This window comes from Salmo trutta, chromosome 33, assembly GCF_901001165.1.
Source record: "Salmo trutta chromosome 33, fSalTru1.1, whole genome shotgun sequence".
Taxonomy (NCBI): Eukaryota; Metazoa; Chordata; class Actinopteri; order Salmoniformes; family Salmonidae; genus Salmo; species Salmo trutta.
The window spans coordinates 9,091,800-9,116,358 of NC_042989.1; the positions used below are offsets into that span (position 1 = coordinate 9,091,800).

General features: G+C 46.0%; 1 protein-coding gene across 1 annotated transcript in view; it reads right to left on the reverse strand.

Annotated features, from left to right (window-relative positions):
* Nucleotides 1-24,559, reverse strand: part of kiaa0586 (KIAA0586 ortholog) — a 117,112-nt gene that overhangs the window by 49,485 nt on the left and 43,068 nt on the right. The window contains exons 10-18 of the mRNA XM_029729703.1: nt 19,457-19,694; nt 17,781-17,939; nt 16,084-16,319; nt 10,969-11,041; nt 8,212-8,511; nt 6,900-7,077; nt 4,937-5,119; nt 1,161-1,342; nt 915-1,025 (exon numbers count right to left, since the gene is read on the reverse strand). Coding sequence (XP_029585563.1) covers nt 915-1,025; nt 1,161-1,342; nt 4,937-5,119; nt 6,900-7,077; nt 8,212-8,511; nt 10,969-11,041; nt 16,084-16,319; nt 17,781-17,939; nt 19,457-19,694 — 1,660 coding nt within the window. The remainder of the gene's footprint in view (nt 1-914; nt 1,026-1,160; nt 1,343-4,936; nt 5,120-6,899; nt 7,078-8,211; nt 8,512-10,968; nt 11,042-16,083; nt 16,320-17,780; nt 17,940-19,456; nt 19,695-24,559) is intronic.

Consider the following 24,559-nt stretch of genomic DNA (forward strand, 5'->3'; position numbering starts at 1 on the left):
GGAGCAAAACACACACACGCACGCACACACACACCTCATTGCAAAAAAAATGTGCTGTGCTGCATGAAGAGAAAAAAACTCTCTCCTATAAGCCATCAGAAGCCCCCGCGGTCTGGAGCAGGGCCAAGCTCAGAGGGCCAAACTGCCATCTATAGCCAGTGAATGGTCTGCCACAAGCTGCTATATGAGAGACATTATAGACCCTCTTCCCACAACACCATCACAGCCAGTTCAGCATGGAGACATTACTGAGGAAGGCTAGCGTCGTCATGAATCAAACAGTCTGGGAGAGACTGGCACCCTATTCCCTATATAGTGCATAGGGCTCTGATCAAAGGTGGAGCTCTATATAGGGAATAGGGTGCCATTTGCGATGCATCCTGTGGAAACGTTAGCAGGCAAGAAACACTGGTGTCTACAGAACAGGAGGAGGCATCACGGCAGGCAAGGATAACCCCCTGCCCTGGGACCACTCCCTCCTTTCTCTCCCCATACGGATACTGTTACACCTCTCACTCAATGCTCCTTTTCTACCCCAGTCTGTGGACTCAGCAAGAAGGGAGTCCCGGTCTGGGGGCAAGCAGGGGGTTTTGTCCCGGGGAGTGTGGAAAGGAAAGGCCTTGGGGGGAAAGGGGGGGGGGCTGAGTGCAGTCCTGGCTAAGTGCAGTCCTGGCTAAGTGCAGTCCTGGCTAAGTGCAGTCCTGGCTAAGTGCAGTCCTGGCTGCACACCGTAGGACAACCACACGTTTCACTGGCCTGGTCTAGATGCTGATTGATGGATGTTTTTGAGGCTGAGCCCATTACAGAATAATGTTACATTATGTTACTGCATTATACTGGGCCTTCACGCAGCTGGCTAGGGGGTGGGTGGGGGGAGACAAGTACGTCACATTTCTCATTGGTTGTTACTGTACCTGAATGTCTGGAGGAGGAACAGCAGCGAGAGGAGGTGGTGGAGAGGGAGCAGGGCTCTGGCTGGGGGTTGGAGTTGGCGTGTGGGGTTCGATATTCACACTGGGCTGAACCTGTTGCATTCAGAGAGATTTCAGATGCATGATTCAAATATAGACTACACAGTCCACACAACGACGCCATTACATTTGGGATGATTGTCCACAACCAGGCAGATATCGAGGCTGACCGATGAGGCTGAGCCTTACTTGCACTTGGAGCTGTGGTTGTCTTCTCCTCGGGCCAGACGTCACCTCCGGTACGGCCACGGTGGGTTTGCGGGGGGCAGGGGCCCGTCTGGGTGGGGAGGGGGGCATGGAGGTGGTCACTGGCCAGTCACTGATGAGGACACGGGAGGGCTGGGGGGCCAATCCATCCACTCTGGGCTGGCCTGGAGGTAGAGGGAGACATGTCAAATACGGTCTCAATTAGACACACAAGACCCAGAGGCAGCAGACACCAACATCAAACTAAACAGTATGCTGAAGAGGTACTTCCTGCTAAGTGTCTAGGCAATACTGTTAAACACTGGTGATTGGTGATATCATGGCACTGAGCTACCGTCAACAAAAAGTCACCAAGGGAAAAAAGCAGTTTGTTGTTTCAAGCACTAGCATATGATGATACATGCAAGGGGAGGCTATATCGCAGCTAGACGCACTTAAGAGAGAGGGGTACGTCTCTCTCTCTCTCTCTCTGGTTCTCCTCCACTCTGTCTCTTCCGTCCAGCTCATAGAGTACATCCCCTTGGTGCAGAGCAGATAATATCTCAACCGTATTTACACAACACGGGGGTAGTGAACAGTGAAGAGCATTACGTGCTGGGCGTGCTAAGAGGAGAGCTGCTCTCCTCCCATGGCTGGCTCGCTCCGCCTGTGGAAAGCACCAAGCGCCAAGCACAGTGAGCACACCTGGCTCTTATTTCTCCCGAGCTGCTGTTCAGTTTCGTTTGTGGGAAGAGGAGGGCTGTAAACGACATCCTAAATAATAACTCTCACGCATCACTCTTTTGTCCTCCGCACATCTGCCAACCTTGGACGCTGCCCACTGGACACGCTCCGCTCGGCGCTCGCAAAGATTGCCGAGGAGGAGTATGGGAAAACTAGCTAGCTAAATAAGTTCAGACGGAGTGTAGTTTGGTTGTATAATTTGTTATTGGACTCGCTGGTGAAGGCTTCTGTTGATGAGTTAACTCCTATTAAGAGACACGTGGCCATGCAGCCCAGCCCTAAAACCCCCACCCCACCCCAACCACCACCACTACCCTGTAATATAACACACAGGATTACATTAACGTAAAGCTGCTCAGAGCACAGCGGACTACAGAAAGCTGTTTATCCAGCTCTGAGCCCGTAGCTGGGGAAACATAAGCTTTATGATTTCCATAATTTGGCTGAAGGGCATCCAAAAAGGGTGACTTCTTTTTTCGTTAGTTCATTCAGAGCAAATGGCTCTGAGTCATTTGGAATGTGCGAGTACTTTTTATGGAAAACACGTGGGCAGGGGTGGTCGGTTGTGTAACTGCTGGCAGTGGAGGAAAACCATCCCAGCTAATTTGCAGTCGTCCTCCTCGCCCAAAGACTGGTTGAATGGAAATAGAACTAGAAGGAGCACCAAGCCAAAATAGCAGATAATGAGACACAAGGAACAGATGAACTGACGCAGAATGTTTGTATTCAAACCCAGTGACCAACAACATGCACGAGATGGGAAACAAAGAAGTCAGTGTGTGGAGTGATTTTAGGGGAAGTGTGGTCTTGCTGCTGTACACTGATACCCTACGGGGTTCACAAGCAAGACAAGCAGCACACAGATTCCAACGTGTCTGACCAACCACCCTGATAGAAGACTTGTCTCCAGCACAGCACATACACAATGGGATGAGGCTACTTATTTTACGCCTTGACTGCAAACCCCAGAAACTTCTTCTTGCACAACTTCCCAAAACCGGCTTGCAGTGGAGGGGAGGGCAACCTGCCCTGCAGTAAGTGAGAGAGAGAGAGAGAGAGAGAGAGAGAGAGAGAGGGGGGGGGGGCAGTCAGTGAGCTAGCTGGCTGTCCTGAGCTGTGCCTCTGTGTGTCGGAGGGAGCGAGAGTGGGAGCGGGAGCATCTGCAGCAGATGAAAGGGCTGGCAGGCTCCTGGAGGCCTCCTCCCTCCCCGGGGAGGCACAGCCAGAGAAGAAGAATTAGGCCAACTCTAATCTATACCCTCACAACGTGACACACTGTCTCTGACTAGCTAACACACACACTCAGACCGACGGCTCTGCTCTCCCAGTCCTAACCCCTTCCAGACATACTAAGTTACCATCCTCATCAGTTATTAATGGGAGCCAGAAACTTTCATCTCAGGCCTACTTATTTAGGAGTGGCAGAGTCTGGTCTAGAGGTAGTGCTGCAAACTCCAGACCACACATGTCCTCTGCCCCTACTCTCGGTCTCCCTTTCTACCTTCCGACTGTCAGCAATAAAATCTATAAACAAAATCTGCTTAATGAGGATCCCTACAGGGTACTCTACTCTTGACTGGCTGCGCTGGGTCTCACCGACGCAAAGAGTATTCAAATAATACACCTACACCTGAAACAGGAAGTCCTGCATAGATATGGTGATGCCATAGATATAGAAACACTATTCGAAAGCTAATTGTGTTTAACCAGGGAGTTGCATGCAGTACATATATATATGCTGCTATAGGAACGTAATTGTCAGAATTAGCTACCCAGACTTATAGACTCAGATTATAGACTGCATAACAGCTAGAGAGCTTTACTACGGGACTGCATTACGATGCTGCGGTGGTAGGAATCAGGAAAACCCCCACGCAGACAGACACACTGATAAATCAGCCTTTATTGTCCTTGAGAGGGAACCATCAAGACACTCCCAAATAAGCCCCAACACTAACAAGCGTGTGTGTTTGTGTGTCCCACTAACACACGGGGATGAGTCTGTATTAGAGAGTAAAGGACCTTCTCCCTCTCTCTAACACAGTAATGAGAGAGACACTGCATTGCAGATGCTATTACCGGATTTCTTTTGTTCTCTCCGTCTGAAAAGCCCCACCGGCACTTGAGGTCAACAAAGCAGACAGGAGACAAGAGACAAATGATCTCCCGCTGTTTGAACAAAAATATTTGATTTAATTCTATTTGATTCCATTTCCGATATGGCGCGTCATTAATTTTACTTGGCTGCTGGCCAATTACAGGTTATTACTGTCGCTCCTATCAGAAATGCCCATTTAGATTTTGGTGTGTGGGGGTGCTGAGGATATCATACATTTTTAAACAAAAATAAAATAAACATATTTCTCAAAATAACGATATAAATTCAACGAATGTTAATAGAAGTTTAGGCGAGGTCATTATCATTCAAGAAAAGGAACATCCCGTCTTGTAAAATGTATAGAACTCGCTACGCCAAAAAGCTTTCAATAAGCAAAATGACTATTGCCTGAGAAAGCAGTCTATCAGATGCAGCTCCTCAAACAAATGAGAGAGCCAGGATCTACTTGTTGTTCATTCAAATAGGTTCGGAATTAGAAAAAGAGGGAGGGAAAAGAAGCTATAATTAAGCTTTAAACTGAGAAGCTTCATTGTAATACTAATTAAGGCCTTTAGATTCCTCGTCTCCCCTCAACATTACTTTGTGCCAGTGTGTGTTTGGTCTGTGTCACAATCCAGTGACCTTTCAGCTGAGAGAGGATGGAGACGAACAGAGTGACACACCACGCACTGATTCACCACACTCCTATAATAGGTCAGCCCGGGAACCATTTAATTGCAGTGAGGAGCTAGATGGCGTTTGAGGCACAGCCAACAAACAGTAGAGAAAGGGGTGAAAATAAGACCGATGTCAACAAGAGAGTTGTGTTAGCTAGCTTCCAATGGGAAAATTGGAATTGGTGTCCGAGTCAGCACAATAAGGGTCGGAACGGTGGTGTAAAATGGGTATATCAGCCCCAGGTAGAGTCCAGTCTCACCCAGTGGGATGGCCATGGGGATGAGGTACCCCTCCAGCGAGGTCCCAGGGTGGTACTGGGTTCCTCCACAGGTCGGGCTGAAGATATACTGAGGTTCACTGGGTACGGCCGGGTACAGGGAAGAGGAGACTGACTGTCCGTGGGGGAGACTGGTCTGGGTCTTCGATGACTTCATCTTCACCCCTGGAGTGAGGGAGGGAGGTGTGAGAGGCGAGAGAGAGAGGAGAGAGCGTGTGATTAACTGCTAAAGAAAGAGACAGAGAGAACACGTCACATGAACAACTATGGGAAGACATAAACCTGTTGAGATCTCTGGTGAGCCACTTACCTGTCTACCTCTCACACTCTCTACCACTCTCCTCTCACACTCTCTACCACTCTCCTCTCACACTCTCTACCACTCACCTCTCACACTCTCTACCTCTCACCCTCTCTACCACTCACCTCTCACCCTCTCTACCACTCACTCTCTACCACTCTCCTCTCACCCTCTCTACCACTCACCTCTCACACTCTCTACCACTCACCTCTCACACTCTCTACCACTCACCTCTCACACTCTCTACCACTCACTCTCTACCACTCTCCTCTCACACTCTCTACCACTCTCCTCTCACACTCTCTACCACTCTCCTCTCACACTCTCTACCACTCACCTCTCACACTCTCTACCACTCACCTCTCACACTCTCTACCACTCACCTCTCACACTCTCTACCACTCACTCTCTACCACTCTCCTCTCACACTCTCTACCACTCTCCTCTCACACTCTCTACCACTCACCTCTCACACTCTCTACCACTCACCTCTCACACTCTCTACCACTCTCCTCTCACACTCTCTACCACTCACCTCTCACACTCTCTACCACTCACCTCTCACACTCTCTACCACTCACCTCTCACACTCTCTACCACTCTCCTCTCACACTCTCTACCACTCACCTCTCACACTCTCTACCACTCTCCTCTCACACTCTCTACCACTCTCCTCTCACACTCTCTACCACTCTCCTCTCACACTCTCTACCACTCACCTCTCACACTCTCTACCACTCACCCTCTCTACCACTCACTCTCTACCACTCACCTCTCACACTCTCTACCTCTCACCCTCTCTACCACTCACCTCTCACACTCTCTATCACTCACCTCTCACACTCTCTACCACTCTCCTCTCACACTCTCTACCACTCTCCTCTCACACTCTCTACCACTCACCTCTCACACTCTCTACCACTCTCCTCTCACACTCTCTACCACTCTCCTCTCACACTCTCTACCACTCTCCTCTCACACTCTCTACCACTCACCTCTCACACTCTCTACCACTCACCTCTCACCCTCTCTACGACTCACTCTCTACCACTCTCCTCTCACACTCTCTACCACTCACACACTCTACCACTCTCCTCTCACACTCTCTACCACTCACCTCTCACACTCTCTACGACTCACTCTCTACCACTCTCCTCTCACACTCTCTACCACTCACCTCTCACACTCTCTACGACTCACTCTCTACCACTCTCCTCTCACACTCTCTACCTCTCACACACTCTACCACTCTCCTCTCACACTCTCTACCACTCACCTCTCACACTCTCTACGACTCACTCTCTACCACTCTCCTCTCACACTCTCTACCTCTCACACACTCTACCACTCACCTCTCACACTCTCTACCTCTCACACTCTCTACCACTCACCTCTCACACTCTCTACGACTCACTCTCTACCACTCACCTCTCACACACTCTACCACTCTCCTCTCACACTCTCTACCTCTCACACACTCTACCACTCTCCTCTCACACTCTCTACCACTCACCTCTCACACTCTCTACGACTCACTCTCTACCACTCTCCTCTCACACTCTCTACCTCTCACACACTCTACCACTCTCCTCTCACACTCTCTACCTCTCACACTCTCTACCTCTCACACACTCTACCACTCACCTCTCACACTCTCTATCACTCTTGGCCGCGGGGCTTTGGACTTTGGGGAGGGAGAGTTGAATCGGAGATAGGGCCCTTTTTTCAGTGTCCTCCGATTGCCTTCGTACAGAGCCTTCCCATACAGTTTCACCAAATACTCCTCTCCATCCTGATTTGACTTCATCTCTCCACACTGACTCTGTAATAAGAATACACTATCAAATACTACTGTGTGTGTGTGTGTGTGTGTGTGTGTGTGTGTGTGTGTGTGTCTGTGGAACCGATGAAGCTACTTTCTGCACTTCAGCGCCACTGATTCTTGTACCGAGTGATGTTTTTCTCAGCCTCAAGCTATTTTCTGTTGGACATTAAACCTTATATCTGAAGTGCTGTCTTTGTGGCTTTTCCTTCCTGTGTTTGAGTAATAAAGAGAACAGCTAACAGGTTTGTACACAAAGTAACGGCCATGGATACTGCACTGACCTGTATAGAAGACCTGCATAACTGCATTCTCATATTTATTTTCTTCTTCTCTGCCATTTCACATGCTTTATTTCTTATGTATTTTACTAGCTTTATTGAGCACTGTTGGTAAAGAGCTGGCAAGTTAAGCATGTCACTGACCTGTTTTACACCCGCTGTATATGTGACCCCAAAAAACTTGAAACTGAAAGTGGATAGAGCAGACACAGGGGTAAACTAAACTAAGCACTGTCCTGGTCGCTAGGTTCTGTATGTTGTTCTTGGGCTCATGGCAACGCGGTCGGCCATTAAGCAAAAAAAGGTATGCAACTTGGAGATAAGCAGGCTCGTTCTTTGTCTGGTTTAGGTGTTGTGCTTCTTATCAATGTGGGAGGAAACATATGGCCAGTTAGAAAACCTCATTTAGTTAAATCGACGTGGCAGAAGCTTCAGAAATGCAGTGTTTGTATCCAGATGGGAAGATTAGCAAGACATGCGACGGAGTGGTGTGACCACTTTGTTGTTCGGTTCCCGTCGATAAGTCAGTCAACACTAAAATCAAAAGTAGATTACATAAGTAAATACAGGGTTTCAGAAAAGCAAAGACAGAAAGTTGTGTTCAAAGAGACAGTACAGATACGGGCTGTGATGTCACGCTGCTAATTGTCTGCTGATGAGTGAAATGAAGGGGGTGTATGGTTCAGTGCTGTCAAAGGCTGAATTTAATGGGTTGAGCTGAGAGGCTGAGAGCTGGCAGGGCAGCAGTCGCCTTTGTCCGAAATGGCACCCTATTCCCTATATAGTGCCCTGGTCAAAAGTAGTGCACTATATAGGGAATAGAGAGTAGGTTCAGTGCTGTCATGTTGCTCACCACCTGTTGAGATAGAGATCGTCTCAGCCACACATTGGGGCCAGTGGTGTGTTTGCGCTTGTTGTTCAGCTCCTCAGTGCTTTCCGTCTGTCCTCTGCCTGCTCTCTGACAGGGCTTACTTCCTGCTGTTCGAGGCCCACCAGTCTGAATCTTGCTCTTCACGTCATTAAGCCTGAAGGTGGTGGTGTCCTTCTTGGTCCCTCTGTCTTTCTGGAGCAACACGGCGGCAGCAGCAGAAGACTCTTTGACTTTGTCTTTAGCTCTCGTCTGAGCAACAAGGTCTTCTTTTGTAATATCAGCCTACAAAAAACAACCAAGCAACGGCGGATTTACTTGAGGACAGCATTTAGTGATCTATCTTGGGATAGTGATTTGTTCAGAAATGGTAATTGTCTTCTTCAGCTAAGACTGAAAGCCTCTCACAAAGACGATGGATTTAGATGCTACAGACAAGTAACAGACAACATCTAGCCGTGACACACATTTGAACCCTATTCCCTTTACAAAGCACTACAAAAGTAGTGCACTATAGAGGGAATAGGGTGCCATTCAGGATGCATCCCATGACCGTAATTGAAACAAATGTCTTCAGTTTCAGCAGATTAATTATATACAGTACCAGTCAAAAGTTTGGTCACACTTACTCATTCAAGGGTTTGTTTGTTTTTTAAACTATTTTCTACACTGTAGAATAATAGTGAAGACATCACAATTACGAAACAACACATATGGAATCATGTAGTAACCAAAAAAGTGCTAAAACAAATCAAAATATATTTTAGATTTTAGATTCTTCAAAGTAGCCACCCTTTGCCTTGATGACAGCTTTGCACACTCTTGGCATTCTCTCAACCAGCTTCACCTCGAATGCTTTTCCAACAGTCTTGAAAGTTCCCACATGTGCTGAGCACTTGTTGGCTGCTTTTCCTTCACTCTGGAGGTCCAACTCATCTCAAACCATCTCAATTGGGTTGAGGTCGGGTGATTGTGGAGGCCAGGTCATCTGATGCAGCACTCCATCACTCTCCTTCTTGGTCAAATAGCCCTTACACAGCCTGGAGGTGTGTTGGGTTATTGTCCTGTTGAAAAACAAATGACAGTCCCACAAAGCGCAAACCAGATGGAATGGCGTATCGCTGCAGAATGCTGTGGTAGCCATGCTGGTTAAGCGTGCCTTGAATTCTAAACAGTGTTACCAGCAAAGCACCACCACACCATCACTCCTCCTCCTCCATGCTTCACAGGAACCACACATGCGGAGATAATTCGTTCACCTACTCTGCCTCTCACAAAGACACTGCGGTTGGAACCAAAAGACAGATTTCCACCGATCTAATGTCCATTGCTTGTGTTTCTTGGCCTAAGCAAGTTCTCTTCTTCTTATTGGTGTCCTTCAGTAGTAGTTTCTTTGTAGCAATTCGACCATGAAGGCCTGATTTACACAGACTCCTCTGAACAGTTGATGTTGAGATGTGTCTGTTACTTGAACTCTGTGAAGCATTTATTTGGGCTGCAATTTCTGAGGCTCTAATGAACTTATCCTCTGCAGCAGAGGTAACTCTGGGTCTTCCTTTCCTGTAGCGGTCCTCATGAGAGCCAGTTTCATCATAGCACTTGATGGTTTTTGCGACTGCACTTGAATAAACTTTTTGAGATTTTCCGGATTGACTGACCTTCATGTCTTAAAGTAATGATGGACTGTCATTTCTCTTTGCTTATTTGAGTTGTTCTTGCCATAATATGGACTTTTACCAAATAGGGCTATCTTCTGTATACCACCCCTACCTTATCACAACACAACTGATTGGCTCAAATGCATTAAGAAGGAAATACATTTCACAAATGTACATTTAACAAGGCACACCTGTTAATTGAAATGCATTCCAGGTGACTACCTCATGAAGCTGGTTGAGAGAATGCCATGAGTGTCCAAAACTCTCATCAAGGCAAAGGGTGGCTACTTTGAAGAATCTCAAATATAAAATATATTTTGATTTGTTTAACACCTTTTTGGTTACTACATGATTATTTCATAGTTTTGATTCCTTCACTATTATTCTTCAACGTAGAAAATAGCCAAAAAATAAAGAAAAACCCTGGAATGAGTAGGTGTGCCCAAACTTTTGACTGGTACTGTAGATATTTGGACTTGAGGACCTGAAAGCCTGGGGACATATAATTGGCACAGTCAGCAGCCTTTACCGCTGCTCAAACGCTCTTCTTTTTATGGAGCATTACCCTTCTTCTACCACAGTGAAATTGTGAACCTACCATCAACTCTGAGTTTGAGTCAATTCTCAACTGTGCCAGAAAGCAATTTTCGAAAACGAGAAAAAAAAGAGAACAAGTTGAAATATGCTCTCTGCTGCAAAGCCTAGAAAAAAGGGCGGCTGAACTCAGTCCCTCACGGCTTTTGTGGCCGAGATATTTACTTTCAAACAGCACGGAGCATTTAAACCAAATTGCATGGATTATTTTGATCTCTCAGAGGACTAAGGGTTGAAAATAAGTTGAAAGACTTGACTTGAAAAATATTGTTTTCTGGATCGCATACCACTCTGGCATACCACTTAGAGTAATGTCAATGAAATGTAATATCTTATGGGGTGTCGGGTGTTAATAAGACACCTCGATCTAGCATTATTAAATTGGACATGAATGTTGTGCACCATATGCTGATCCAACTGGACCAAAAACAAAATGGCAGTTGGAACAAACCAACTGAAATGACTGAAGGTGACCTTCTGACTGACTCACCTGGATATCCTTACTCAGGGCGTTGATCCATGCATCCACTGTCTTCTTAATCCTGACTTCTTCTGTGGTGTCCCTGTAACACATGGATGCTTTACCATGCTGGAGCTGCAGCCAACATCCCTACTTACCAACGGAATGTACATATCCCCCATCCACACCACATAACATAAATCACACATTATTGCTCTTCCCAGGACACTCAATCATATCAACGTGAACTCATAACACAGCACTTGATATGTTTCCATATGAGGGAACACTAACAAGTCTATTAAGTATGTGTCATAATAACATGAATGGGTGGGTACTGTTCATGTTAACTAAACCGGTAGCTAGCTATATCCACTAGACTAGAGCATTGTCTGTCTACCCATATAAACACACACTTGGAACCAGATTATCTAGTATACTGTAATATACAGTAATATACTGTACTGTGTCATCATCACAACAGATCAATACACTTTTTTTCCTACTCCCTACATCCAGCCATGTTATTTGAACTTTTTATTTTATCTTTAACTCTGCATTGTTGGATAAGGACCCGTAAGTAAGCATTTCACTGTTAGTCTACACCTTCGTGACATATTGTATTTGTCACGAAGCATGTGACAAATACAATTTGATTTGACTTCATCAGCTATGGAAATGAAAACGGCAGAGTGATATAATCAGAGGGTATACTACATTATGCAGATCCCACTTTCTCCTCTCCTTTTGTTTTTCTATAGCACCGTGCCAGCTATCCAGACAGAACAAGGAATAAGAGTTAGAGAGAGGGTACTGAGGCTTGACAGATTCGTACCAGAACTCAGAATCAATGCAGCAGCTCAGTGAGGAAAGCCCACCAGGGCTGCTGTGTGTGTGTGTTTACGCAAGTGTGTATGTGTGTGCGTGCGTGTTTGCGAGTCTGTGTGTGTGTGGGTGCGTACGTGCGTCAGCCAGGCAGGGAGGCAGATAGCTCCTCATTTTGATGCTGAGGGGAGAGTCGCTGTCTCTGGGCAGAAAAATGCCATCTCCCTTTCCCTCTGAGATCCTGAGGAGTGAGAGAGGGGGGTCTGGTCTCTGCTGTGAGGTGAGCAGCTGGCTGGATTGGGAGGGGAGAGTGGAGGGTAGAGGAGGGTAGAGGAGAGGGAGTTGAGCTTTATTGACACAGACCCAAACCTCATTACCCATACAGATGAAGCGACCCTCCATGGCTGCGTTCGCTCCAAGCCCTGGTGTCTCTGAGTGTGTGATCTGGGATGGATCTACCTAATCAGGCGATGCCTCCAGACACAAAAATATATAATAATAATAATAATAATAATTTGTCACAGTTGCAGTGAAATGTGTTGTTTTCCAGGGTCATCCATAGTAGTACGGCGCCCCTAAAGCAAATAAGGGTTAAGTGCCTTGCTCAAGGGCACATCGACCGATTTTTCACTTTGTCGGCTTGGGTATTCGAACCAGCGACCGTTCGGTTACTGGCCCAACCATCTAACTGCTAGGCTACCTGCCTGCTCAAGCATGTCAGTCATCAGTTCAGCATGTGACCTTCAATAAACGACTTGCTTCGAAAACAAACCTGTACTATTATTATTCTAGAATGCTCAAAGCCTCCCATTATGGTGGCATAACACCACCGCGCCTGATTATACCTTTATTGTAACAGGCTTGTCCATGATGGCAAACGTATCAACTGCTGGACAAAATTCAATGTAAAACATTTAAATGATAGCTGAAAGCAGAGGCCTGGGAATCACACAGCCAATATGCAATGATACAGATGGTAGGAAATGACCAGAAGTAGGCCTAATGATAGTTGTCTGCAGGCATACTGTCCCCATTGGAACAGCATCAGGAAATTCTCTGGAATATGAAAAACAGGAACAGTGCGTCACTGTCTATGAGGTCTAGCAGAGAGAGCGCTACGATTCAACTATTCTGTAATCCAACACAGAAACAACAACAGACAAGGCTGCCTGAACCCCTGCCGAGAAATGTTTTGTTTGAAAAATTCAAACAACTGTCTGTGCCAACTGCCAAGGGTCGTGGACAAATGACTGTCTGCTTCTAATTTACAGACAGGGGATATCAGGACTCATATTTAAGCCAGAGACAACATGTGTCCAGCAGCAAAACGCTGAAGAAGCCAAACAAAAGAAACGAGAGGAAATAAATCTAATCGAGAACAGTTTTTGAAAAAGAACAAAAGCGCTGTGGAGTGGCAAAAGTGGAAGTAGTCCACCAACTCTAGGAACACAGATACTGCAGACAGGCAGAGACAGGTGTGGACCAGGGCCAGGACGCCCGTCCAAGTGTGTTCTCACTGAACCCACCTGGTGAGATATAACACAAGTAAACAAGAGCAAACTGTCACGCTTGTTTGAGCAATTGAGATGGAGGCACATTTTTGTTTGCAAATGGCTTCATTAATATGTTGTGTGGAAATAGATGGCACGCATTAAGTCACAGCCCTGCCTCATTTTGCAATGTCATGCAATACAAACGACTGAATCCATCAAGCAACCAACCAACCATCCAGCCACATTTGAGGGGGATGTCAAGCCATCCGCTACAGTTCCCTCCCCCTTACCTGAGCATCTGGCAGCCCCGTCCTAGTCCCGTGACCTTTCCAACGAAGGAAAAGACTAACGCCATTATGCGGGGGAAGGGCTGCATCAATCAGTGCGTTTGTGTTGTCATGCTCTGACATTAGCTCAGAGCTGATTATCGGCCGGCTGCCATTTTGGAGATGATTAGCATACGAGCTGACATTTTGACTCAGGTTTGTTTCAGTTAATTATAATACAAGGTGGAGGGAGTAGTGTCCCACTGAGCCAACATTAAAAAAACACATCACACCGTAGTAATGTGTGTTGTGTGGTTGCTATGTGATGACATCATCTGAGTAACCTGTTCACTGTACTTTCCTTTATGTTGAAATTCTATGGTTCCTCTCTCTGCCCGTTCCCTGGACAGACTTATCATTCACACCATGTATAACCATTAGAATTAGAACACCATATTGAGTGAACCCATGCGACTCAATCAGTAAAATTACTGTGGTCTGAGAAGCTTTGTCCACTCTAGTAATGATATTTTTCTGGTGTAATCTAGCTTCTTCAGTGCGGGAGAGAATTAGAACCTATTTCTATGATTAGAAGAGCATTGAAAACTCCTGTTATATTATGGCTGTAATGAGATAACTTTTCACCCAGAGAGAGACTCCGTATCGTTATGCTAAAGACTACTCCTTCCTGAAGGACCCTGTCTGTGTGCTGTGGACGTAAGGCAGCCAAACCTTCTCCATTTCAATGTTTAAACCACTTATTCCGCACTCCATTAGAGAGCGAGAGAGGAGACAGAGCTCAGCCTTGGGTGCTGCATCGCAAGCCATTAGGCAATCTCACCCACGTGAACTTTATTAATGTCACAATGAATCTCTAGGCATGAAAAGGCATCACTCCGCCACCACTCCATAAGATGAATGCAACGCTTCGGATGTGTAGCGGATATTTATACTGAACAAAAATATAAACATAACATGCAACATTTTCAAAGATTTTACTGAGTTACAGTTCATATAAGGAAATCAGTCAATTGAAATAAATGCATTAGGTCCTAACCTTTGGATTAGGCCTGGGAGGACATAGGCCCACCCACTGGGGAGCCAGGCCCAGATAATCAGAATGAATTTTTTTCTACAAAAGGGCGTTATTACAGAAATAAATACGTTATTACAGAAATAAATACCCCCCCAGGCGATCCCACAGGTGAAGAAGCTGGATGTTGGCCTACTGGATACTCATGTTGGCAAGGAAGGAAAACAACAATCAGTCAAGAATGAAAGAAATGACATTCATTTGTGTGCCATTACCTTACCATTAATAAGGTACCATTTCCCTGGGTAAAAGCTCCTGGGTGCTCACCGTCTCTCAAGCAGACTCACTGAGAAGAAGGATATGAGAGGGAAGCCCTGAGATGTCCCTACATGCCAAACATCTGCTACGTTACAGATTCTCACTGCTAACCACAACATTGCATGTCTAGCTATGCAAGGTGCAGTTGACCTCCAGAGGTTCTGCCATGGCAGGTAGCCTAGCGGTTAGAGCATTAACCGAAAGGTTGCTCGTTCGAGGTTGCTCGTTCGAATCCCCGAGCCGACAATGTGAGAAATCTGTGGATCTGCCCCTTGAGCACGGCATTTAACCCTAATTGCTCCAGGATCGCTGTCAATAATGGCTGATTCCATTTCACACCTCGCACTTGTACAGGTTACCCACTTGCAGTGAAACAGGACAAGTATAAGCATCCCCAGTTTCCAGTCAGTCACTTCAGAGTCCACAACTCACATAGAATTTATTGGGTCGAGCTGAGAGCTGGCAGGGCAGCAGCCGTCTATGTCCCAAATGGCACCCTAATCCCTATGTAGTGCACTACTTTTAACCAGGGACCATGGGGAATAGGTCGTCATTTGGGACGCAGCCTCTCCTCCCCACTGACAACTGCCTGTCATAGTGATTGTTCCATTTGGCTTAGACCTCCGCAGCCTCCTGTGTGCTCTCAACAGGAGATACACAGCTCTCAACAACGGAGCTCAGCGCAGGCAATCACTGCCCTGAATTCTCCCAATTTGCCCTCCACACATTTCCCACTTGACAACAACAACCCAAAATGCTGCGAGGACATTTATTATATTCAGAAAGTTTCTCCAGGGATAGATTTGCTTGAATGACCATGCTGTAGGACTGTTGGGCTTATTATCCATCTTTAACATTTCTACCCTCACATTGGTGGTGGAGGGGAGTTACCTTAAACATTTAAACTGCTTAGAGTTCAAGAAAGGTTATATTAAGGAAATGATCTGTTTATGTCCATTAAAGCTTCAATCTTTAGTTGCCACTTCCATTGTTTTGACTGATAAATTAACGATAGGCTATACACCCATTGATTCTGAAAGAATATAACTTAGAAATGCCTCATGAGCTTAGTTCAACTGTCGTACCCCATCAGAACCCAGAATGTTAATCTTGTTTTACTCCAATGTTTGGAAACAACATTGGCGTAACGTTCAGGCTAATTTTGGCCCCAAGCTGCAGGGGAGACCGGAGCAGTCCACCCGTGTGTTACCTGTTGCAGGAGAGTGCCTCTAACTGGGAGTGCAGGGTCTCTCCGTCTTTAGCCCTCAGCATGGCCTCCACATTTTCCTCCAGGGTCTTCTTGTGTCGTTGGACCTGCCGGAGGACCCTCTCAGCATCCTCAAACATGGAGGGGCACGGCCGGCTCCGCTGCAGCAGGGTGGGGGTGGGCCTGGCGGGAGGCAGGGGGAGGACTGGAGGGAGCGCTACGGCCACCTCTTCCTGAGACTGTTGGGGGGAGGGTGGGGGACCTTTACATGACACATACACAGTTCACCACAGAGACATATATTTACAAAGAAATATCTAGATTTCAACGGATATCTCGATTACCTTCTAAATGTACAGAAACCTAAATATATGGCTCTGGCTCCACACATTTCAACATTTGTCGGCTGGGCTTAGCAATTAAGTCAAAACCATTCAGAAGCATGAGAGGAGTAAAATATTGGGCGTGTTACAAGGAGAACAGTTTGGAAGAATATTTCAAGAAGAATCCATTACACTCCAGTTTGATTCTGGCTATAATAACTGTCACTATCGGGCGACAGACAGCGGTGACAGAGAATGCTAGCCAGGCTCTCGCATCTGCTGCATCCACTACCAATAGCAATAGTTACTCCAAATCACCTTTTTCTGTGCTGATGAAAGAGACAGAGAGAGATAGGGACCCGTTCTCTTCCATTCTGTTCCCTCTCTTTTTCTCCCCACCCATCACAAGGCATTCCTTTCAGACAGATCTGATACAGCTGGAGACCTTGGCTGTTTCTTTCATCCTCCCCTCATCTTGTTCTCATCTCGTATATATATTATATGAATGTGTGTGCCTGGCTGCCCTGCGTGGCTGCGTGGGGAGGAACAGACGACAGCCTTCCATCGTTCGCTAGCTGAGGGTCGTTTGTTTCAGCCTCGTGCTTCCCCGTCGCTTTCGCAAATAATGCAAAATCAAAACCACTTACACGGTTATCAGACACCATTTCCCTCCTTTTGTGTATGAGCGGGTTATTTGTCTCGTTCGTTTCTGTGGGAAAGGCATTTTCACAGCAACAGTGCACTGCAGTAAAGGGAGGAGGTTCGTCCTTGCTTTTCACATCTGCGCTGCTGACAGCAAATCAGACATTCTGTCCGAAATGTGGCAACTGAAATAGTCTGGTGAGGTACAGCATGGGAGAAGAAATTCCCTAGTTGCCAAGTCAATCCCAGAACCTGTACAGAACAGGCATTGTGACAACACCAGAATGACCAAACTTAATCAGAATGCAGGTCAATGAGACACAGCCAATAGAGTACTCACCCAACACACCAATAGGCTAGCACAGGACCAACCAACCAATGCGACAACGGTCATCATTACTCTTTCTCTGTAGAAACAGCTATAGTGGTTGAATAATAGGCTTGGGGAAATCTCTTTCTGCTCTAGCCATTGTGCATTCTACTTTGGTCCATGTGTAAAACAGAGATAACAACACCACTGATTTATCGCTTTAAGTCCATAAAAATGGGGACACAGCTGAAAATGCAGGGATACAAGTGTGGCATTGTGTCTGTCCGCTGCTTGGCGGTGGCTTGGTATGGATGGATGGACGGATGGCAACACAGACCGTACAACACAGAATGTAGGGAGGAAAACCTCCCTACCTCGTGAGGCTGGCACTGCAGAGGCAGGCAGGGGTTGCTATGGGAACCTACCATGGAGACGCAGGGAGGAGGGTGGTGGTGCATGGTGGTGGGTGAGGGGATAGTGGGCTGCTTGCTGCTGCTGCTGCTGCTTGTGGTATTGCTGGTCTTGGCTGATGCCGTCTCTCTGACAGTCTCTCTGCTCTCTGCAGCAGGAAAGGCCTCGCGAGCCTGGATGAGAAGGACAGTGGAACGAAACACAGGCTGTCTGAGTACCAACCGACTGACACAAAGCAGTGTTGGTTGGACATGTTTCTCCGACTCAGTCATACTAGAGGATCTGCTCTAGTTGTAAGAGGCCACACTTGATCATTTGTGGGACACAGAAACGCTGTACTCATACACTTTCATCATGACCAAGCATTCACAAATGTCATACACCCCCAGAACGGGCGACCATTACATGATCGTGCCTGCCACTAAATCCCACTAGAAAAGAACTACTGCATTAAAACCTGGTGTGACAATGACAGGCATTCCATTTAATCCAGACACACAGCGAAGGGACCTGGGTGTCACTGCCTATTCTGAGGGCAGAGAGAGAGAGAGAGAGAGAGAAACAGAGAGAGAGACACAGAGAGAGAGAGAGAGAGAGAGAGAGAGAGAGAGAGAGAGAGAGAGAGAGAGAGAAAAACGTGCTTCCTTCCTATTCTTGCAGCCCACAGACAGACATACAGACCGACAGGCAGACAGACTGACAGAGACAGCGAGACAGACAGGCAGGCAGGCAGACAGACAGCAGCAGGCCAAATAGCATTCACACCCTGCATGCTCAATTATATGCTAATGTATAATTTGCCGTGTGCTACATTATTCTAAGCTGATGGAATTTTTCAGCAGCGGCAGAGGCGTGCTCGGAAACTCAATTCCTGGTTGGCGCGGCAACGGGATCAGAGTGTAATAGACGGGAACAGGCGTCGGGCGGCTGTGGCAACGCGTTCGTTGGGTAAGGATGAAGAAGTGTTGTAATTTATTAAGGGGAGAGGAGAGGGAGAGGAGAGGAGAGGGAGAGGGAGAGGAGAGAGGGTAGAAACAATAGAACACTGCTGTCTTGGTCATTGAAATACCAGACACACTCGTGTCTTGGCTTGATTTCATCAGTGGTAAAGGCACCAATTAGATTAGCAAAATCCCAAAGCTGAACACAGACGAGAGGATGATATTGGCCCACTTAGGGAAACAGGAAACAGGAAACGTTCTGACGGCTCTCTGTGTGTGTGTGTGTGCGTGTGTGTGGTGCCGGGGTGCCTCCCGTCGTTCAGAGCAATAAATGGGTACAGGGATAATCTCATTCTCCAGTCTGAATGTCTCCAATATGCCAATAATAGATTTAGGGGGAACTGAGCAGCACCAGCGATAACAGCTTATAGACTTGGTGCATTACAATACAAAAGGAAAGTTAATGGAGAAGGCCACACAGAACTGGTGTAATGGGAAAGTCATTGTGAGGGCCTACAGCAGTTGACAGTTTTTCTCTTGGCCTTGATTATCTTCTAGGAGAAAGGAAAACTGTTTGACAATAGTTTGGAGTTCCTCAAGGCTCTGTTCTCAGACCACTTTTGTTCTCATCATATTGCTACCAGTAGAGGTTATTCAAGGAGGCTTAAAATAGTGCAGGGAAAATCTCTATATACAGTATTCTTGATAAGATTGACAGTTGATACTTCCTCTCAGTCAGTCCATCTCACCTGCAGCAGGGTCTGCATCTCAGTTTTGAGTCGTCCCAGGTCCTGAAGTGTATCATTGGCTCGTTTCACGGCTGAGCTGAGTTGCTCAGGAACCCCAAATGATGATGGGAGGCCTGGCTGGTGACCTCCTCCTCCTCTACGTTGGTGATTTGTGTCACTGTGCTTCGCTAATGCTGAAATGACCAGCTCTCTAACCCCAGAGGTAGCATTAGAGACCTCTTGTTGGTGTTGGCCTTCCCTGTAAGGAAATAAAGTGTGGGCGTTAGATGAAGAATGCTTCTATTGTTCATTTTCTTGTCAGATGACTCAAATTCCATCTTTGCAGGCAAAACTGTCTGCAATGCCAATGCTATGACATCATTACAACTTTGCAATGATGGTATTACAAAATCAGAATGTGCCCGCTGAGCTTGGTCAGCTCATCCATTAGGAAAGTAGGAGAGGACAGCCAGCCTTCCTCCTTCCTTCCATCTGGCCTGGAGAAGTGTTTGCCCTTCAGGGAAGAGGGCCAGAGTGGTGGCACAGCACCAATAACATGACTCACATATAGGATAGCTTCCAAGCAGACTACGTAATGCTGTTGCTAGATCACTAAAGACTTCAATTGCATTAAGTGGCTGAGTAGAGTGAGTCCTGCTTCGGATGGAGGGGAAAGCCCATAGGGTCGTTCAGAGGACAATGAGGCCGGCTGTCTTGTTATATGCCATACTTGGTTGAGACTCTAGTCCGCTACAATATCCAATAGTAGCAGGCTGTTATTAGTGTATGAAAAAAACCCACATGAACTGTCCGTCCTTTTCCTGTACAGTGAGCCTCATTATTTACATTTCAGTTTCATATGAGTGATAATTGGCATACAATCAAATCTGTCTAACATTGGAGCTGAGAGCTGTGTTTACACTGGCAGGGATGGAGCCGATAATGAGTGGACTCCGAAGATCTGAGAGAGGGGGTTCATGGAGGTACAACCAAGGCCTCTCCGACTCTGTGCGTGTCCTTCAAATGAACTGCTTTCATAGTGTTGGGTTGCCAATTCACTGTGTGTTACTGACTGTGAACTCAATGGCTCCAATACTGCTGTGTCTGTCTGCTTTTTTGAGAACTTAATCACACACACACAGTTTCCATTGAACTTCATCATAGTAACATATTTGAAATGACACAAAAGCAACTTCATCCACAGTAGACAGACTGTTATAATTGTCCCTGTCGGGTTCTACAGGCAGGAACAGAAGCGCCTACTGTGAATTGCCAAAACTGTCACACAAAAGTACCGCTATTGAAATCACAACGATCCTCTAGGTTCTTTTGTCTTGTCACGTCGCAAAAAAATATATTTAAAAAGTAGGCCTTAATTTCTATGGTTTCACAGCGGGCGATGGAGATTTTCTTGATGCTTCTGCATAGAAGTAGTTCGATTTATTTTTTTTTGCTCGCGCTGCAGACGCATATAGCGGTACGTTAATACAGGACAAAGTAAAGGCCCTGTGCACTACTTTTGTAAAAAGAAAATAATGTACAACAACAAAAAAGAACGGAGAGAGAGATCACTGAGGCCTACACATTTTAATGCAGTGTATCCCACAGAGGGAAGGAGGAAACGAGAGAAGATGCGAGAGAGGCTAGCTGACATGTAAGGCTCCCGCTGAGCCGTGCTGACAATGCAAAAGGTCACCATTGAGAGGCAGAGGCAGCGCCCATCCTCTGGGCAGGGTGCGTGTGTGTACTTATTTACAGTTCCCTCCTGAATTATTGGCAACCTAGGTAAATATGAAGAAAAAAGGCTGTTGAAAAATGTCATTGTTGTTTATCAGCTTGATTTTACAATCAAAATATCGTATGAATCTAACCTTTAATTTAGATTTTTTTATCTACAAAAAAAACAAAAAGTAATCAATAAATATTTGTTTTATTCTAAAACGTGCGTGTCACAATTATTGAAATTCTTATTAACAAAATCGAACTGATTAAGATGTGACTTTTTAAAGTTAATCTGAGTCTTTGGGAACTCTTAAGTGGTCATCCATGGCTTCCTGTTTCTCTGGGGTATAAATATGAGGTGACACCCAGGCTAAACTCCCTTAGTCATCCATCAACATGAGATAGGCCAGAGAACACACAAATGAAATGAGACAAAAGGATGTTGACCTTCATAAATCAGGCAGTGGCTATAAAAAGATAGCTACACTCCTGAAAATACCCATATCCACTTTTAGGGCAATAATTAAGACATTTAAACAACTAGAACTGTGATGAACCTTCCTGGAAGAGGAGGCAGGTGTATTTTGCCCCCACGCACAGTAAGAAGGATGGTTCAAGTGGCATTAAAAAATCTCCAGGGATCACAGTTAGAGAATTGCAGAACTTGGTTACATCTTGGGGTCACCGAGTCTCCAAAACTACAATTAGACGCCAACTCCATGCCAACAAGTTATTTGGAAGGGTTGCCAGAAGAAAGCCTCTGCTGTCACCAAAACACAAACGTAAGCGCCTGGGGTTTGCTAAATGTCCTTGGAACTTTGATTGGAATCAGGTTCTATGTTCTGATGAGACTAAAATAGAGCTTTTTGGAAACAAACACCAGAGGTGGGTTTGGCATAAAAAGAGCCATGGCCATGCAGAAAATAATCTAATCCCACTGTGAAGTACGGTGATGGATCTGTAATGTTGTGGGGCTGTTTTACTTCCAAAGGCACTGGTAACATTGTTAAGATACATGTCATCATGGACTCCATCAAGTACTAGGATATTTTAAGCCAAAACCTGTCTGCCTCTGCCAAGAAGCTAAAACTGGGTCGTCGTTGGATATTCCAGCAGGACAATGATCCAAAGCATACCTCCAAATCCACACGAAAATGGTTCACTGACCATAGAATCAAGCTTTTTCAGGCCATCCCAGTCCCCTGACCTAAACCCCATTGAAAACCTGCGAGGTGAACTGAAGAGGAGAGTCCACAAGTGAGGACCAAGGACACTGATGGATCTGGACAGTTTCTGTATGGAGGAATGGTGCAAAATCCCTTCCTATGTGTTCTCCCACCTCATCAAACATTATAGGAGACGACTCAGAGTTGTTATCGTGGCAAAGGGAGGGTTCACAAAGTATTAAATGTTCTTTCAACAATTTAAACTAAATTAAAGTTTAGACTCATATCATATTTTGAGTGTAAGATCAAGCTGATAAACAATGGCATTTTTTCCCAGATTTTTTTGTTCATATTTACTTAGGGTGCCAATAATTCAGGAGGCAACTGTATTTAACAGAACGGTGTGCTGCCGTGTGGGTACCAATCATCCTGTCAACTTTTGGAGCAGAAAAGGGCTCTGCAGCACGCGTCTCTGCAGCACGCGTCTCTGCAGCACGCGTCTCTGCACCACGCGTCGTCTCTGCACCACGCGTCGTCTCTGCAGCACGCGTCTCTGCAGCACGCGTCTCTGCAGCACGCGTCTCTGCAGCACGCGTCTCTGCAGCACGCGTCTCTGCACCACGCGTCTCTGCACCACGCGTCTCTGCACCACGCGTCTCTGCAGCACGCGTCTCTGCAGCACGCGTCTCTGCAGCACGCGTCTCTGCACCACGCGTCTCTGCACCACGCGTCTCTGCACCACGCGTCTCTGCAGCACGCGTCTCTGCAGCACGCGTCTAGCAACCCTGGAATCTTCACAGTACTGCCTTATACAATACCCAGGCCACTGGCCCTGCACTCACAACTTCATTCTGTAGGGAGGGGAAGATTTTTTTGACACATCTCAAAGAATCTTACAGATTAGGAATGTTCTGACTCAAACTGACAAAGGACAGGATTTACTCTGGATCCGTAGCAGTGACAGGTATTGTGTACTTGACATTCCACTCCATTCCAGGAGATTGCAATCCTAGCGTCCAGGCTAAAACAGAGAAGTATTGCTAGGACGGCAGCATCTCTACTCAGTATACTAAGTCCTCTACGGCGGTAGAACCATGCAAGTCAGATCAGCTGTGTGGGGTTTACAAAAACATGTAATAATGTATTCAGTTTTTAGTGCTGGGCGGGAATATGATACACATTGGGATTTATGTAAGCAACTGAGGAAAATGTATGCATAAATGATACAAGGTAAACTTCAAAGGGAAGGAGAATCTAACAACCTCTGAGCATTGTCAGACTTTTAGATCCATGGACTAACATGGAACATGTTGTAAATGTCAATCTTCACACTGGAGAGCCCCACCTGTTTAGCTAAACATTTAAAAAAAAGACATGTTCTGCATGTTATTTTGGCATTAATACGTGTCACATATCAGTTTGCAAACAATGTAAAAAAAACCCAAAAAAACCAATAATCATTGAGTTAATAAAGCCGAATACAAACATGGTATTTTTTTTGCTTTCTTGAGTAAGGCAGCTCCAAAATGCAGGTGTTTCAGCCTAGCTCAGTGCTTTCTGTGTTGGTGGGGCAGCCAGTGGAAAATACGGAGTGTAGGGATTGGTCATGTTCTCTAGTTGTGCCGTGATTGGCTCAGTGTTCTGTCACTCATGGGGACACTACGTCACCGCAAAATCTACAGGGAGAGTTAGAAAATTCAAGCCCCTTGGGTGTTGCCATAGAGTTACATTAGAAGTGCCCATCCAAGAATAAAATGACGTCAAAACACGAGCTTTGATTGGACTGATCATGTCAACATCATACTTTCAAAATCTTAGCTAGCAAGCTAGACGAAGTCAACGTCATGAATCACATCGACAATCTACAGTCATCCTTTTCAATCCTTGTCATATGAAGAGAAATTATAGATAAAACATCAGTGCTCATCGTCCATTGGACATAAACATAGCACAACAAGCTGGGAATCACAAATTCAACAATGAGTGGTTTGGAAGGAATCAGTGGCAAACTGCAAGTGTTGCAAATCAATCACTAGCCTGCTATTCATTGGAGTGGGTGTGTGGTCCAAGTCTGGGTTTAAGGGTCTCTTTTACAAGCTTAAGAGGATAAACATTCACATGCCATGGGCCAGAAAAGGTTGAATACATTGGCCATGCTGTCAATCCAGCATGACTTCTGCTGCGTTCAAAACAACTGGAAACTCGGAAATCTCAGACTTCAGTGAGTTCAAGACAC